At 39.6% G+C, this 17,115-nt stretch overlaps 5 protein-coding genes across 8 annotated transcripts; 4 read left to right on the forward strand and 1 right to left on the reverse strand.

Annotated features, from left to right (window-relative positions):
- The first annotated feature begins 3,316 nt into the window (after positions 1-3,316).
- Positions 3,317-5,329, forward strand: LOC106339164 (glutathione S-transferase T3-like). Its single transcript, XM_013777965.1, has 4 exons — positions 3,317-3,356; positions 3,550-3,684; positions 3,750-3,802; positions 4,790-5,329. The coding sequence occupies exons 1-4, from the start codon at positions 3,317-3,319 to the stop codon at positions 5,327-5,329; spliced, it is 768 nt and encodes a 255-aa protein (XP_013633419.1).
- Positions 5,330-5,858: 529 nt separating this feature from the next.
- On the forward strand, positions 5,859-7,663 carry LOC106339850 (E3 ubiquitin-protein ligase Topors). Its single transcript, XM_013778720.1, has 6 exons — positions 5,859-6,332; positions 6,400-6,540; positions 6,622-6,679; positions 6,744-7,000; positions 7,145-7,233; positions 7,345-7,663. The coding sequence occupies exons 1-5, from the start codon at positions 5,935-5,937 to the stop codon at positions 7,212-7,214; spliced, it is 924 nt and encodes a 307-aa protein (XP_013634174.1). The 5' UTR covers positions 5,859-5,934; the 3' UTR covers positions 7,215-7,233; positions 7,345-7,663.
- Positions 7,409-10,054, forward strand: LOC106339847 (probable receptor-like protein kinase At5g47070). 3 transcript variants are annotated; one of them, XM_013778716.1, is made up of 5 exons: positions 7,409-7,642; positions 7,707-8,167; positions 8,300-8,946; positions 9,259-9,381; positions 9,449-10,054. In XM_013778716.1, exons 2-5 carry the CDS (start codon positions 8,149-8,151, stop codon positions 9,971-9,973), a joined length of 1,314 nt encoding a protein of 437 aa, XP_013634170.1. In that variant the 5' UTR covers positions 7,409-7,642; positions 7,707-8,148; the 3' UTR covers positions 9,974-10,054. The 3 variants fall into 3 exon arrangements, with proteins under 3 accessions (XP_013634170.1, XP_013634171.1, XP_013634172.1); XM_013778717.1 differs by lacking the exon at positions 7,409-7,642 and having other exon boundaries at positions 7,892-8,033; positions 8,120-8,167; XM_013778718.1 differs by lacking the exon at positions 7,409-7,642 and having other exon boundaries at positions 7,892-8,033.
- A 596-nt stretch (positions 10,055-10,650) lies between these two features.
- On the forward strand, positions 10,651-11,957 carry LOC106339849 (protein ROOT PRIMORDIUM DEFECTIVE 1). The gene has a single exon (XM_013778719.1). The coding sequence runs from the start codon at positions 10,696-10,698 to the stop codon at positions 11,863-11,865; it is 1,170 nt and encodes a 389-aa protein (XP_013634173.1). The 5' UTR covers positions 10,651-10,695; the 3' UTR covers positions 11,866-11,957.
- A 78-nt stretch (positions 11,958-12,035) lies between these two features.
- Positions 12,036-15,798, reverse strand: LOC106339846 (vacuolar amino acid transporter 1-like). Of its 2 annotated transcripts, none has more exons than XM_013778715.1 (13): positions 15,692-15,798; positions 15,324-15,511; positions 14,893-15,209; positions 14,365-14,579; positions 14,142-14,165; positions 13,378-13,558; positions 13,086-13,305; positions 12,822-12,957; positions 12,729-12,748; positions 12,493-12,638; positions 12,374-12,417; positions 12,232-12,294; positions 12,036-12,160 (listed from the first exon to the last, which is right to left on the reverse strand). In XM_013778715.1, the coding sequence occupies exons 2-13, from the start codon at positions 15,503-15,505 to the stop codon at positions 12,062-12,064; spliced, it is 1,647 nt and encodes a 548-aa protein (XP_013634169.1). In that variant the 5' UTR covers positions 15,506-15,511; positions 15,692-15,798; the 3' UTR covers positions 12,036-12,061. The 2 variants fall into 2 exon arrangements, with proteins under 2 accessions (XP_013634169.1, XP_013634168.1); XM_013778714.1 differs by having other exon boundaries at positions 15,324-15,521.
- Positions 15,799-17,115: the final 1,317 nt, after the last annotated feature.

The raw sequence follows: 17,115 nt of genomic DNA on the forward strand, positions 1-17,115 counted from the left end.
CTCTCTCTCTCTCTCTCTCTCTCTCTCTCTCTCTCTCTCTCTCTCTCTCTCTCTCTCACAATGTTTTAGGCGAAAACAAAAATGGGGACTTAGGGTTCGGGTCTTCAAAATCCCGCAGGTTAAGCCCATCCCGCTTTTGACCCATCCCGCTTTCGACCCATCCCGCTTTCGACCCATCCCGCTTTCGACCCGTCCCGCTTTGAACCCGTCCCGCGAGGCCCGTAATTTTGCGGGCTTACCAAATGGAGGCCCAATCCCGCCCCGCAGCAAGCCTTTACGGGCCAGGTCCGCGGTCCAGGTCCTTGATTGCCATCCCTACTTTAGAGCAGAGCGAAGAGAAACTAGGTATTATCCTTGGCTGAACCTGTTCCCCATGAAAAATATTCTGCCAAAAGAACCTGCATATCAGGATTTATAGGAAGGTATTTTTGGACATATTGTTTTCTTTTGCAGAAGCTATTTTCGCTCAAAAAGTCAAAAGTTCTCACCAGAAGGTCCAGTTCCAAGTATCCTTCTTTGACAGAACCAGACCACTGTGTGTTTCAAAAAAAAAAAAAAACCAGACCACTGTTGAACAGTTTGTATCATTAGGGCAAACCATTCCAAGAAATTGAGGTGTAATTTATCAATCAGTTATTTTATATACATATATTATCCATTGCAAACCAAATTAAAATTACTTCAAAGAGTCCTCCATCATCTCTCGAACAAAGGTAAATAAATAAATAAATAACGATTTCTATCATTTGTGCAACAATTTCTCTTTGTTGAAGGCTTAACACTATCATCGGCGGCCACGCCGGGAGGGACGCCTATTAAAAAGAAGTACATGAGTCGTCCGGAATGCTTTCCTCGAACGTTTTCGCTTTGAAATCTGCAACATGTGTATTGAAGAAATGAGTATTTTGGAGACATGATGTCTTGGACTGTGAAAACCAATTAAAACCAATTTTCATCGATTAAAACTTGCCTTTGCCAATGAATCCTCGTCCTCGTCGTGGGGACTAGACTTGATAGTAAGAATCTTGTAACGCTCCGACCCGCCCACGGTTAAGGGGCCACCCACGCCCGCTCTCTTGGCCCGTGAGCCCCATCCCATCTGACGGTTGGTCCGTTAATTTTCCAAACGCTCGAAATCATTGTTTACTGACCCTGCAATCACCACCCGGCCTTTTCCCATGCTTTGGCCTCACTCGCACGCTATCGCGAATCACTTCCCGATAGGTCACCCATCCTTCCACTACTCCAGCTCAAGCACGCTTAACTTTGGAGTTCTTTCAGGATGTGTTCCGGAAAAGGTAAGTCAACTTTGGTGATATAGGTAGTCAAATCAATTCTCTTAAGCATTTTCACATATCACAACTCGGGATGTTACAAATCTCATGTTGAGAAACTCTCAAATAGTTAGACAATGAAAAATGCAAACTGATAGAATCAATCAATCAAGCAAGAGAGTTGATGAGGGATGAACTTACTCGTCGTTTATGTTCTTCAGAGGAGAGATGTCTGGTGAAATCTGTAACGCTTAGGTCAGTAAAGTAGCATGCATCGCAAAGAAACGACGAGGCAGAGTCACCCGAAGCAGTGCACTTGCGAAGATCATAACTTGTTATCGCCTGAGACCTAGCCAGTAGGGTTTGCCAGAGCCACTCTGCAGTATGGTACAGACATGACATACTCGGAGGAGTATATGTACGTGCCAGAACAAGGTTGTAGTAACACCTTTGTTGATCTGCAGAAAGGAAGGGAGACGTGTGTTCCAGTTCATCAGATATGAGCATTAATGTAGCTGGTGGTGGATTACGCACTCTGAAAAGCGTCAAATCCATATAAATACATATGCCTACCCTCCCTGTATGAATAAAGGCAAGGGACAGTTGAAGAAACCAAACTCTTTATAAAATAAATAAATTCAGGAGGATTAATAACAAACTGGTGTGTTGAAGAAAGATTCCAGTGGAAGAGAGGCCTTGCAGGACGTGAGGATGTGCATTTCCCACCACACCGCCGTTTTAGCATTCGCATACTCAGGCGCCGCCTTACTCATCATTTATACCCTTTTTTTTTTTACAAGCTCAAGTTCTCGATCTCGATCTCTAGCTTAGCTTTATTAGGGTTTTCCTTCCGACTTGTAAAATATATATGCACCAACTCATGGGCCGGCCTATCTAATGGCCTATAAAAAACAACTCCTAAACCTAATGACAGCTTCAAGTACATTGGGATACTGCCACAGTTATATGCAGAAATTTAGATCAAATATATTCATCTCCAAGCTCCTTTTGTCTTTGACAGATTCCATCTGGAAAAGAAAGAAACAGTTACATTATAATTCTCCAAACCAACCCTAAATACCCACAAGCAGTGTTGGAAGCAAAGAATCGTTTTGTAATGTTTATTTGAAGGAAATTACACTAACTGAAACACTGGCAATAAAGTAAAATAGCCAGAATCTAAGGCCGAAACCCAATGTATAATCCTGCCAAGCATAGAAGTCCCTCATTTGCCGTCTCATAACACAATTTTCTCTCTCTCTCTCTTTACCAATTGGTTGTGGACCAACAAATCTAGACTAGAAGAGTAAATAAGCATACAAAGAGATGAAGAAGAAGAAGAGAGAAGAGAGAAGAGACTAAATACCTCAGGAATCGCAGGCTTTGAACCTCACCTAGAAAAAAAAAGCAAATCATTTTTAAGGAAGTGCAAAACCAAGAAGATACAAGACCGTAAGAGCAACTCCATCAGTAGATCTTAGAGGAGGCACTAAAGTAATTAAGGGAAAAAATTAAATCATAAATGGTTTTATTAGGTAGGAGCGCTCCTTTATTAGGTGATTTAAGGAGTGGTAAAGATCCCAGACGTGGCAGCAAGGGGTTGGTTGGGTCATTAAGACGAAAGGTCTCGTTTACGGTTTGTCTTTTATTTTTATTTTTCATCTTCGATGTCATCGACATCTTTTCCTCTTCTCTCTCTCGAAATTTCCTTGACCATGATTGATCCGTTTTTTTTGTCTGTGATTATGTCGTTTTCTTGTGTGATATCGTCTCCTATCACTGGGTCTTCCTTCCTCGTCGATTCTGTCAAAATCTCCAACGGAGAAAACGTTTGATTCGTTTCACCCACTTCGTCGATGTTCTCCTCCGGACTCATCCATCCAATCAGCACAAAGGTTCGGTTTCTTTTTTATTTTTGTTTATGTGAATTGAATCCCTTTGTCGATTATTTTCCAAAATTTTGTTTGGATTATGAGATTTGCCTCTGTCTATCAGGAAAGATCGATGGGGAAGTGGTGGTTTGAAGTCGCGAGGAACGGACTATGATGATGAAGAGAGTATCTTCCGACAACTGTGGATACGGTATTGGTGGTCCAATCCGACAAAGGTCATTCCTTTACGCTGTTTTATTTGATGATTTAAAATTTTATAAGAGTTTTTCTTGAGTTAGAAGTTTGAGTAGATTTTTGTGTTGATTCAAAACAGTTGATTGATTAAATCTTCATTGTCTTAATTGTGAACTAAGAAGTGTCTTGTGTTTTGATTTCAAACACAGTTGGAGCTGCGTGGGAGACAGTAAATGAGAGCAAAGAGACAGTAAATGAGAGCGTGGAAGACAAAGGTCTTGCAGGGAGCAGCAAGATACAGAGGTCACACAAAGACGTCAAACCATCTATCTTTAAGTTCATAGGTAAGTAGAGACAATCCTTTAATGAGTGTTAGACATTGTTTAGGTTGGAATTAAATGGTCTTTAGGAGTAGATACATTTATTGGCATTGTTTACGTTAGAATTAAATGGATTTTTGAGGTGTTTTGGTTGTTTTATAATTAGGTAGATACATTGATGAGCATTTACACGAACAAATCCCATACTCTCATTAAGTTTGCTTTAAAAAGTGACTAACTTTCCCTTTCTCAATTCATATTTCTTTCATTTCTGTGGAATTCATATCTCTTCTATTATCAGAAGAAGCTATATTTCTTTTTTTTTAGCCTAACCCATGAATTCAAAAGGTGATTACACACTAATCTCCATGATTCTTCTTAAACCCATATTGGATTTAAGATAAATCATGTAGAGAAATAGATAAGAAATCAACAATAACACAAGAACATAACAATCAAAATCCAAGAGATGAACTTCTCAAGAGAGTTTTTGTGTATTTCTCAACAGATCAAAAGATAGATCCCTCCTGGTGGCTTCCAGAGTATTAAAACATAGGTTTAGAAAATAAAAACGTGCATAATGAAATGACCAAAAGGCCCTTAAGTAAAATAGAAAATCGACCCAACAACAGACGCGGAGCGACCTCGGCATGTCGCTCCGAGAGGTCGCTCTGGCCTTCGGGAGCGACCCCAGTGGATCGCTCTGAGAGGTCGGTCCGGGCTTCACTTCGTGTCGTCTCGCCATAGAGACGCGAGCGACCTCGGGGTGTCGCTTTGGGAGGTCGCTCCGAGAGGGGTGTGAGATGCGAGCGACCTCGGCGTGTCGCTCTGGGCAAGTTGCTTCACGGGGTGAATATGGCGAGCGACTTCACGGGGTCGCTCCAGCTAGGTCGTTCTGAGAGGTGCTTTGGAGCGACCTCATGACGTCGCTGCGGAACCTCGCTCCCCTGCTCTGCTCGTCCAATGATCACATATTTCACCTCATTTGAGCTCTAAATGCATCCAAATAGCCCCAAGAACTCCATGTGGCACTCCAACACCTGATAGAGACTCATGTATGCAAAATGTAACCTAAACATGGCTAAATCCTAGTCTATATGATCAAAATGCACATGGATGAAATGAGCAGAAAGCAATTGCGTTTTGGAAACGAATTGCTGCTTATTTTGGTTCAAGTCCACAGCTTGCCGGTTACCAAAAGAGAGACACAACTTGCTGTAAATCGAGGTGGGGGAAGATTAATGAGGGCGTGTGCAAGTTTGTTGGTTGCTATGATGCTGCAACCAAACAAAAATCGAGTGGCCAGAGTGAGGATGATGTACTGAAGATGGCTCATGACATTTTCTTCAATGATTATAAGAGCAAATTCACACTTGAGCATGCATGGTTGGAGTTGAGGCATGATCAAAAATGGTGTGGAGGTCTGGCGAGTAAAGAGAATGTGAGCTCTAAGAGAAGAAAGCTTGATGATCAATCACCACAGTCATCAACGTCAGTGCCATGTAGCCTTGGAGGAGATGAACCAACGGCTCGGCCTGCTGGTGTCAAAGCTGCGAAGGGCAAAAGTAAAGCGGCTGTGAGTAAGGGTAAGACTTCTGAAGCAGAAGGGAAGTTGTGTGTTGACTTTCAGAACATGTGGGAGATCAAGCAAAAGGATTTTGTATTGTGATGAATATGATGAGCAGTCGGAATCAAATACGTGATAACAAAATACATCAACGATTGAAAGCTGATTTGGTAGAGAATATCTGGCAAAAATTTGGAACAAATCAAGATTTCAACTAATCAGCGTTTTCTCGTTTACGATTTGTATTTGTATTTTTAATATACTTTTATGTAATTTCTTTTAAAAGTTTTATGTATATTTTTATTTTAAATCATTTTATTTAAAATTTTTTTTAAGAACCCCATAGGGATTCTCCCAATGGAGGAAAAGAAAATTATCTCCCCTAAGTAAGGTCCTAAACTTGTAAGTCACATTATATATTCTTAATTTAAGCATTAGGACCTCTAATGGGTCCTAATGGATGGAGATGGTCTAACAAAGCAATCCTGTCAACAAAACGAACCGGAATAAACCGGTTATCTACCGGAATCCGAATCGGGTCGGAATTTACAAAAAGGCCCCAAAATCTCTTTTCATTTTGTAACAACAACAAGCAATCTTGTCGTCAAAGCGAACCGAAATAAACCGGTTATCTAACTGAATCCAAATCCCTTTAGAGCCGAACAAACCCAAATCACGGGAGCAAAAAGAGAAACTCACCGGTGGTCATGCGGAACCCGCCTCCACCTCCGTCCCCAACGCCGACGACCTCACCGTCACGTTCCATCGAGAAAAGGAACTCTCTTCCTAGAATCGGTCAGAACTTCCCGGAAAGAGCAATCCTCGCCGCCTTAAAAGAGCAATCATGTTCGATATGCCTTGAAAACCTAACCCACCGACGCGCCGCCGTGATCCCGTCGTGCAGGCACGGGTACTGCCTCGGTTGCATCCGCAAGTGGAGCGGCGTCAAGAGAACCTGCCCTCTCTGCAACGCTCGTTTCGACTCCTGGCTCGTCGTTAACGATCTCGCTTCTAGAACATTCCGCGAGGAGCGCTTACCGCTTCTCCGTGATCGCCAGACAGTGACTTATCATCGTCGGAATATCATCCCTTCCGGTCGCCGGAGGTTTCTGTTCTCTCTCTCTCTGTGATCATCTCAAAGTTTGCATCTTTTTGATTTGCTTGTTTGTTAGGACGATTCCTAGGTCAACGGATGTGTTGGAGAGCTCTAGCTCGAGAAGGTCAAGGCCATTGCCGTGGAGGAGATCTTTTGGACGGCCTGGTTCGGTTCCTGATCATGTTATCTTGGAGAGGAAGCTTCGCTGGCGAGCTAGGTTGGTTTGATATTTACTTCTCGCAATTGTGTTCAGTTTGTTTTCGAGTTTCTAACTAGTTTCGTTTTGCTCTAAATGCAGCATATACGATAGACAACTACGAGCTGTTCGCTTGCATTCTAGGTCAAGCTTACTACTGGTAACTTTCTATGTGCTATGGTCGATGATTGCACTCTTGGTGTGTAATCTTTGTAATTGTGCAGGTGAATGATGATCACACTAAGGCGAGGATAACTGAAAGAATCGAACCGTGGATGAGAAGAGAGGTTCAGGCAGTCCTTGGAGATCCCGATCCTTCAATCGTTGTTCATTTTGCATCGGCCCTTTTCATCAAAAGGCTTGAGAGAGAGAATAATGGACAATCAGGGCAGGGAGGAGGGATACTAGTGGAAGACCAAGTCTCCTCCTCTCTTGGAATATTCTTGGGTGATAAGGAGGATATCTTTTGGCATGAACTGAGGTAAGGATCAAGTAACTACGGATTGAGTTGTTGCAATCTACAAGGGCAGTGGCTTGTCAGTATAACCGGCGTTTGATTATGGAACTGATACCTTTTGGTTTTGACGTTCATTTCTGATGAGAACGTTTTACAATTATTTTTCAGATGTTTCGCTGAGAGTAGCCTCACGATGGAAACATACGATGCAGTAGTTGAGTACAATGAGGTGGAGTAGTGATGGCAGTAAAAAAGAGGTAAATGAATTGTTTGGGATGTTAACCGAATCTGTATGAAAACCAGTTTCACTATATTCTCTGGCTGTTGAAATTGGTTTTGAGATTTCAATATTATGTATTTGCTCGCAGATAACCCAGGATTACGCTATATATATATATATAGAAAGACTTATGATGACACTGTTGGTGTCTTGGAAGTTGAAGAACAAGTGTAAGGTCGCCAGTAGGTAGGTAGGAAGATGTTGAGATGATAGAAGTTTAGGTGTGTGTGGTCTCTTCTCAAATAGATGAGTGACACTTAGTGGAAAGAAAACTGTAGTTAACCCTCCAATGTTATTGAAATGCAACGCTTTTCCTCACCTCATCAATGTTTCTTAGCTTTGGAGGACCACCCCACCACCTTGTTCAACTACATTAATTAAAAAAGGTAACTATTTTTGAGTCGTTTCATCAACAATTGTTTATACTAATGATGTCATTGTATCATTCAGATATGGTATAGTGCGTGTATGACGTGTAGTTTAGAACTATAACGAATGTACGTTACGGCCGGCCCATAAGGAAGCTTCTTTGAAATAGAATAAGAAACGGAGATGTCATTATCATTTAAGCCCTTACCTTAACGGCTACGACTAGAGGTTATGGGGTGTGAATAAATAACCAAAAAAAAAATGAAGGAAACAACGTGTTATCGAATTTCACTATTACAATAGTGAGCAAGCAAGAGGCTTGAAGACAAAAAAATAAAAAAGCGTATATGGGTTGGTAAGCGGCAAATCCAGCTGCCAATGCCTATTTGACTTCCCTATGAGATCATGGTGAGCTCGTCTTCTTCTTCTTTCTTCTCTCTCTCTCTCTCTCTAAAAGTTATTGCTTTAAAGATCTCTCAATCATGAACATGAAGATCCCAATCACAGCATTCCATTCCTCCTCATGAATACTTCTACATCAGGTTTCTTTCTCAACATGGTTTGGATTTGTGTTGGAACATAGGAACTTAACTTGCTTGATTTGCTATTGTCTTATCATTTCTCAACGTGTCTTTCATTGTTGACTTGGTTTCGTGTGTCTTTTATCATTACAGTGAGGCGATTGGTTTCCTCAAAGACAATGAAATGTTTCCACTTCAGCAAAGACAAATCTCAGGATGAAGTCAAGACTAAAAAATGTGATTCAATACAATCTTCTTCCATCGCCAGAGGAGGATCAGGAGGGTCTGAGTTTAACTCACAAACAAGTACTACCACTACTACTACTTCCTTACACGTCCTCTCTGAGACACACATTAACAACCTCAAAGCATTCCCCCTCGATGACCTCAAAACCGCTACCAACAACTTCAACAGGTCCTTGATGATCGGCGAAGGCGGCTTTGGTGGCGTGTTCCGCGGCATCATTCAAAGCCCTGAAGACTCTCGTAAAAAGGTCGAAATCGCAGTGAAACAGCTCAGCAGAAGAGGCTTACAGGGGCATAAAGAATGGGTGACAGAAGTGAACGTGTTGGGTGTAGTGGAGCATCCGAATCTCGTGAAGCTGATCGGTTACTGCGCTGAAGATGATGAGAGAGGGATCCAACGGCTGCTTGTTTACGAATACGTACCAAACAGAAGCGTTCAAGACCATTTATCTAACCGTTTTGTACTCACTCCTCTCCCTTGGTCTACGAGAATGAAGATTGCTCTACACACTGCTCGTGGACTCGCTTATCTTCATCACGGCTTGGAGTTTCAGGTCTCTTTCTCCTTGCACCATGATCACAAATGCACTTTAAAACCTTTCTTTTATACTCCCCGGTTCCTAAATATAAAATGTTTAGAAGAGTTTTTATGTTCCAATATGTAGGATGTTCTTATAATTCTAGGTAACTGTGTAACCAATCAAATTTAATATTTCTATTTTATAATTGGTCAATAATTTTTCACTTAAAATTTTAATGATACTTTTTATCAAAAAAAATAATTTTTTTTGATAAGTGTGTTTTATCTAAAATATTTTATATTTCGGAACAGAGGGGGAGTAAGTTATATTCATATTATAATGCAGATCATCTTTAGAGATTTCAAATCTTCAAACATTCTTCTTGATGAGAAGTGGAACGCAAAGCTCTCTGACTTCGGACTAGCTAGAATGGGACCTTCTGATGGAATCAGTCATGTCTCAACCGCGGTAAGTAAAGCCTTGACATGTTTGTTTGCGTTTTAGTATCTGATTGTTCAAAACAATCCACCATCAGGTTGTAGGGACCATTGGTTATGCAGCTCCGGAGTACATCCAAACAGGACACCTCACGGCCAAGAGCGACGTGTGGAGCTACGGAATCTTCCTGTACGAGCTCATCACAGGGAGACGGCCGTTCGACAGAAACAGGCCAAGAAACGAGCAGAACATCTTGGACTGGATCAGACCGCACTTGGCTGATATCAAGAAGTTCAAGATGATCGTCGACCCAAGGCTTGAAGGGAACTACTACCTCAAATCTGCTTTGAAGCTAGCTGCGGTTGCGAACCGGTGTTTGATGGTGAAGGCCAAGTCTAGGCCAACGATGAGCGAGGTTTCAGAGATGTTAGAGAGGATAGTGGAGACTTCGGAGGAGGAGGTTTCTAGTGATGTGCTGTTGATGAAGAGCTTGGCGCCTAAAGATGCGTTTGAGGCGACAAGGAGAGAGAGGGTTAAGAGAAGATTTGTTGAAGTTTTAATTGGGGTTAATGGTTGTCCTAATCTGCCTACTTGGTCTCCTAAACTTGTCACTTCTCTTTGATTCTTGGTAGAGAAGTAGAGAACAAACAACTAAAACGTCTGTGTTATATGCCTAATATTATATTACACTGCCATTATAACCTTTTCAGTAGAGATGCGTTTGTAACAGAACACAAGATCCGGATCAAAAAATATCTGAATCTGTATCAAATACAAATTATAAAGAAAATGGAATGGATTTTGTAAAATCGGTTTTTTCTAGTGATTATCTGAAACCGGATGGATATTAAAAATCCCAAAGTTTTAAATCTCTGATTTGGAAGAAAAAACAGATATGAATTAGTATTTGAGATAACTTTTCAAAATCTTAATAAGTAGTTTTTTAGATTCGTATTTTTTTTAAATCGGAGTTTTAGATTTTTAGAATTTTTAATATCCAATAACACCTGAAGATATGAATTAATATTTAAGTTAACTTTCCAAAAATTAAATTCAAATACTTATTTTATGTTTGTTTTGATTTAACCCTTAAAATAACTGAACCAAACTTCGAGTTTGCATAAAATATTTTTTTAAAAACATTCTAAAATATATTAAAATTAAGATATTATTTACTAAATCCGTTTCAAATATTTAAAACCCGAATGAGATTACGAAATTAAATCCGAAAATCCAAAAAAAATGGTAGTAATAGTTAGGGTTTATTACAACAACACATTTCATTAGGACAAAGCTTAACTGGTTTCACATTCGACAAGTCGCCAAAACTACCTTTCTTCTCCAATGCTCTTCATCAGCCGCCGTGCCCAAACCCTCAAAACCCTACCTTCCTCGTCCACACAGATCCGCACCTACGTCGATGTCTACATGAAATGGAAGAAAGACCACTACTTCGACAACATAGAGCACATCCTCCGTTCCCCTCAGCTCAAATCCGTCATCGCTCTCAAGAACTGCATCACCAGCGACCCCAACAGCTGCATCCCAATCTCCTCCGTCTCCAAGAAGACCCACCAGTTCGACCTATCAACCAAAGTCACAAAGTTCTTACGACAGTTTCCTAGTGTCTTCGAGGAGTTCGTTGGTCCCGAGCACAACCTCCCCTGGTTTAGATTGACGCCAGAAGCTGCTGAGCTCGACAGGGAAGAGAGACGAGTGTACCAAGACTCAGCTGAGGACTTGCGTGGTAGGTTGACGAAGCTGATTCTGATGAGTAGAGACAATGCCTTGCCTTTGAGTATTGTTCAAGGGATGAAATGGTATCTTGGTCTGCCTGACGATTACATGATGAGTCTTGATTCTTCGTTTAGGTTTGTTGATATGGAAGACGGGGTTAAGGGTTTAGCTGTGGAGTGTAGCAACGGAGAAAAGGTTCTGTCTTTTTTACAGAAGAACGCAATCAAGAACAGAGGATTACTCTGTTCTGAGAACAGAGGACTACTCTGTTCTGAGATTGAGTTTCCTCTGTTTCCGTCAAAAGGTTGTAGATTGAGAGTCAAGATCGAAGATTGGCTAAAAGAGTTTCAACGGCTTCCTTATGTCTCACCGTACGATGATTACTCTCGTTTGGATCCGAGCAGTGACGTTGCTGAGAAGAGAGTCGTTGGGTTTCTTCATGAGCTGCTCTGCCTCTTCGTCGATCATTCCGCAGAGAGGAAGAAGCTTCTGTGCCTCAAGAAGTGGTTTGGGTTGCCTCAGAAGGTTCACAAGGCCTTTGAGAGGCATCCGCAGATCTTTTACTTGTCTATGAAGAACAAGACTTGTACAGCTATTCTCAGAGAGCCTTATAGAGACAAAGCTAGCGTGGAGCCGCATCCGGTGTTGGCTGTGAGGAAGAAGTATATTCAGTTGATGAAGAGTTCAGAGTTGATTCTCAAGAGTAGAAGGACTAGTTGCAGGTTTTCAAATGATGGTGTTGTAGAGAAAGATTTGGATTTGGATTTTGATGGCTAAGCAAAAAGATTTTACATAGAAGATTTAGTTTTGTATGTTGAGACATAATTTAAAAGTAGCCAAATCTTTATTAATCAAATACATCATTAATGTATTCTTTTCAAACCATGTGTATGCAAGAATGAGTTTGCTATATGGAAAACAAAAGACAAAAGTGGGTATAGGAGTTTGTTGGAAAAAAGAATAGAGACTATGTTCAGCTGCTTAGTTTCTCAATGATCTGAGAGAGAGCTGAATATGAGCCAATGACAGAAGATATTGCTCCTACTACGATGATTAAGACACATAGCATCATCTACAAACAAACCAAAACATAATGTTTTTATGATAAGCTGGTTATAAATACAGAATTACTAAGAACATTACCTGTGTCCTGGTAACTTTTCTCCGTACTATGCTCAAGAAACAAGCTGGTGGAAGTATTAGAGTCTGGCACAAAACAAAACATGAACTTTAATAATATATACAAAACTTAAGATCATCCGTAGAAAAGGAAAAGACAGCTTACGACAAGCATTGTCAACAATGATCCAATCAATGACATGACAAGACCTGCAAGATGTTTCACTGTCAACTTGATTCCGATGTATATGAGCATTACAATCAAAATGGTGGAGAGGATCTTACCAAAGAAAGGTATTGCAAGACCAACAAGAAGAGTAGAGAAGACCAATGCGGTTCTAATGGCAATGGCGTACCAATGTGACTTGTTATGCCTTGATGGTATCAGTTCCTCAAGACTCAGTGCTACTGGAGATAAGGTCAAAGCATATGTGCTTTCCTTTCGTTAAGGGGACACATAAAAATGATGAATCTTAGAAGTTAAACATTAAAAGAATGAGTAATTTTCTTGAAAAGGATATTTGGTAAATGGATTGACCACCTGTGAAACAGTTAAGATAAAAAAGGTTAAGCTCTCATGTGATCATAACCAACATAGAATAAGTACTACTTACAGTAGTCCACACAGCTATCTTAGTAGCAACCAAATCTTGAGGCAAGTTGAGAGTAAACTGTGATTCTGTTGCTTCTCCAAACATTGTATAACCCATAAAAGCAACACCAGCATACATCAGAGTACAAATAGTAAAGCTGCAAAACAATTACCAATCATTGTGGTATCATCAAAATGCTTGCATATGTGACAAAAAATGGATGGTATATGTGTTAGATATGTTGAGGAAGGTTCATAAACTTTATTTAAAGTGTAATAAGCTTACCATGTCAAGAGAGCAGAAGGGTATTGATTTGGATTGGCCATAGAAGTATAAATATTGGGGAAAACAGCATGTCCTGAGTAGCAGTAACCGTATAGACCTATAGCTACAGGTAAAGTTGACAAGTTCAGTGTAGTTCCTTTGCTGTGGATTCCAACGTCATCTACCAAACCGATCCAAAACAAACTTAAAACCACTAGCACCGATGCAATCACCCCTCCAGCTGCAAAATTTAATAGAATCATAAGGTCAAAAACATCTCTAGACGTGACTATAAGTATCTCCTAAGCTCTACCTGAGATATAACTTAGTAGGCTGAGATCTCTGAGCCAAACGGTGGGGAGAACAGCTATAGTGGTCAGCAATGCAAATAGATGGCGTGCATCTAACTCAAATCCTCCAATACTCAAAGCAGCATTTGGATATAATGAAGACAAATTATCACTCTCCAATATTATATATTCCACACAACACGCCTGCAATAACAGTACAATAATATAATATTTTATATTCCACACAGAAGAGCAAGATGTAACTCTGCAGATGTTCAACGTTATATACTCACTTCAATTGAAGTAAAAGGTGAGTTTTATGATATCACATTTTACCTTTTATGGTGCAACAAAAATATTGTGAAAGAATCTATAAGCAGTTACCAGAGCAGAACTAGTTTACTTCTAAACTAAACTGTCAGAAAAAAATACTACTGAACTAATCATTTCTCACTAGTACCTTTTGAGGACCATTCAATCTAAAATATAAACACTTTTGCTGCTTTAGTGACGTCAAAAGCAACTTTAAGAAGGAACAAATAGAAATCAAAGAGAAAAGTTTTAAAAAGTTTCAGGTAGTGCCAAATCTAGAACGAGCTAGTGGGAGAAATCTATGGGGCCCTGTGCTAACGTGTTTCACAACATGGGGTCATGATTCTGCATACGTAGACACCACTTGGAATCTCTTTGATTATGTACGTTTCTTGACAAAAAAAAAAAAAAAAGAGTCTAGTGATTTCTATGTATAAATTATATCCCCATTTGCAGGACAAATGAAAGCACTTACATATAGCTCCAAGTAGAGTACTATCTGCAATAAAAGAAAAAGAAAAAAATTATTATAAAATGAAAAATAATGATACCAAATTCCACTATTGAAGTGGTAAGCTACCTAATAATCTCAACTTTAATTAATTCTTCATCGCAAAGGAGTATTTTATTGCTATACTTGACGAAACATGTTATAAATTCATAGGATATATTAATAAAAAAAGGTTTTAGCCACTTACCGAGACAAAGATACGACCAGTGGTACCAAAAGCAGCTTGGCCAATATCAGGATATGTCTCAAGGTCAGACTCACTGTCAAGGCAATAACGCAGGAGGATTCCAGTGTAGAAAGAAAGAAGACCATATATAAACAGTATCCCTAATCCTAACCATCCTCCTTCTTTAGCAGCATAAGGCGTTGAGAGTATCCCAACTCCACATAGAACATTCAATCCTGTAAGCACATGACCCACATGTTACACAAGATGATGTCATCAGTTTATTAAAGAGTGATTACAATCATACATGTTTTTAATTTGAACCTAGACGTTTTTGGTCTTAACAGTTTCGTTCATGTGCTTCCATGTGCTATAGGACAACAGAGGTGGCTGGTGTTTTGTACTTTTCTCTAATTTTGAAAAGACAAAGGTCTTAGGCACATACACACATATCAGAGTGTGAAAGAATCTAAACAAAGAGTATCCGAATATATTTCATATTCCAATAACACACAAGCATTAATTATATTTGCTAAAAAAGAAACTCACCATTCATAACAGCTTGTCCATATGAGCTATTGCGTGACATGGGAACTTCATGAGACACTCTCTCTTCCTTTCGCATGGAACTTCTCCTAGAAGGAACAGGAGGGAGCAAGCCATGAGAGCTAAGCCTGTGTTTAGGTGGTGGTGGTGCTTGTTCTTCTGCTTCGAGCAGAGGCTTTGTAACAACAGGTAGAGATTCAGGAGTGTGTCTTCTTATCAGGGAAGAAGACAAGAAAGAGCTTCCGAATCTCGTCATCGAGTTGTTCCCAAGAAAACCGATACTTGGAGACGGTACACTACTGTAAAGATCAATGGACTGCCTACAAAACATTAACAAGAACACACAAAACATCAAAATAAATAATGCACATTAATTAATAACCCTTTTTGTTACAAAATCAACCAAGAATCTGCATGTTAGGATAGAGATAGACCTGTAACTCTGTGGCCAAGCCGTAGTGTATGAGTTAGGCTTATTCTGCGTGTGATGTTCATCATTAGCATCAGAGGAATCAGAATGGCTGTGACCATCTTCTTCTTCTTCTGCGTAATCTTTCCTGTCGTCTTCATCCTCGCTTTCAATGTAAAAGCTCTGATCAGAAGGTACGTGATTCATTTTTTCCTAATGAAATCTGAATGATTCATGCAAGAAAATATATATATATATATAAAAAACGGAAATGAGAAACAATCAACCTCTAGAGTAAACAGTCTATATATGTTCTATGTTCAAACATGATCTCTTTACCTTGTAATAAAATCATAAACGTGACAATTTATAGTTCTTAGACTTTGGTGTTACCTGAAGATGTTGCCTTGGATCCAAATGATAATGAGCCTCAAGATCAGAAGAGAGTCATGAGAGAGATAACGAGAGAGATGTGGAGGATATAGAGAGGATGAGTGGAAGAGAACGAACAAGGGGGAAGGAGGGAGACAGAGCGGCTTTTTCTCCTCTGTATACCTTTTCAATTTTACAAGTCAGCTTTGAATTATTAACAATAATTTTTTTTATATAAGGTAATCTTTTCTTAAATACTAGTATATAATTTTTCAAACTTACATATAATTACTATATTTGGCATGTGTTCTACTCTAATGGTTCGAAATAATGATGTTACTATGGTATCATAACTTGGTTGAGGTTAAGCACCATAATTATATTTTGTTTTCTTTTTAACACACTATTTTAAATTTTTGGCTCGATACCAATTTTTAAATTTATAATTTGATTGTTTCGTCCTTACTTTTTGAGAAGAATATGTCATTAATTTACGCCAAATATAAAAATTATGGCTCATTAGCAGAATCAAAGGGTCGTTTTTTGGCAGTTCAAATAAAAAACTGATTTTGATTTTGTTTATTTTTGGTAGGCAACCCATATTTTGCTTACCGAGATAATTTAAATTATTAATGCAATATCTCAGCACTGACTCGGATCATGTGTATGTTTTTAAATTTAAAACAAACAAAATACTCAGTTTGAGGGATCTGTTTATCTATTTCCGGAAGGAAAACTAACCAAAAATATGTTACATAGGAATTAGAATGAGATCTTTTCTTGTTATGGTCATGAAAAATAACTAAGATTTAGCATGAGAGTAATATTTTTGGTATTGCTGATTTGACGTTGAAATAACTGTACGTATAGTATTCAAAGAAAACATCTCACAGTCGCAAGAACAGAATCACATCACGTGCAAGATCAATAACTCAGGAGCATGTGCACATTTGATCTCCCTTCGTTGATTCTCCGCTTCCATCGACATATACCTCAATTTCCACATGGTTTGCTGTTGTTTTTTTTGTCTCACAAACATTTTGTATAGAGGGATACGATACATTGATCATTGATTCAGTTCAGTGTACTGTGTTTTGCCTCTTTTGTATGAATTATCTGTTTACAACTCGTTATCATCCTATATTTTGTCTTCTAGGGATGATTTTGTTCGGGACATAGATTGCCACTAAGCACAACATTGATGTGTCTATTAGGCCTGGGCATTTCGGGTATCGGTTCGGTTCGGTTCGGGTATTTCGGGTTTCGGGTAGTTCGGATAGGGGCTAGAGGATCCATTTAGTACTTGACCTATTTTCGGTTCGGTTCGGTTCGGATAGTTTCGGGTTCGGTTCGGTTCGGATAGTAAATGTAGGAACCGGAAAATATCCGGAAAAAGTGCGGTTCTCATTTGGATCCGGTTCGGGTTCGGATAGTTCGGGTAGTTC

This window comes from Brassica oleracea, chromosome C4 (genome assembly GCF_000695525.1).
Source record: "Brassica oleracea var. oleracea cultivar TO1000 chromosome C4, BOL, whole genome shotgun sequence".
Taxonomy (NCBI): Eukaryota; Viridiplantae; Streptophyta; class Magnoliopsida; order Brassicales; family Brassicaceae; genus Brassica; species Brassica oleracea.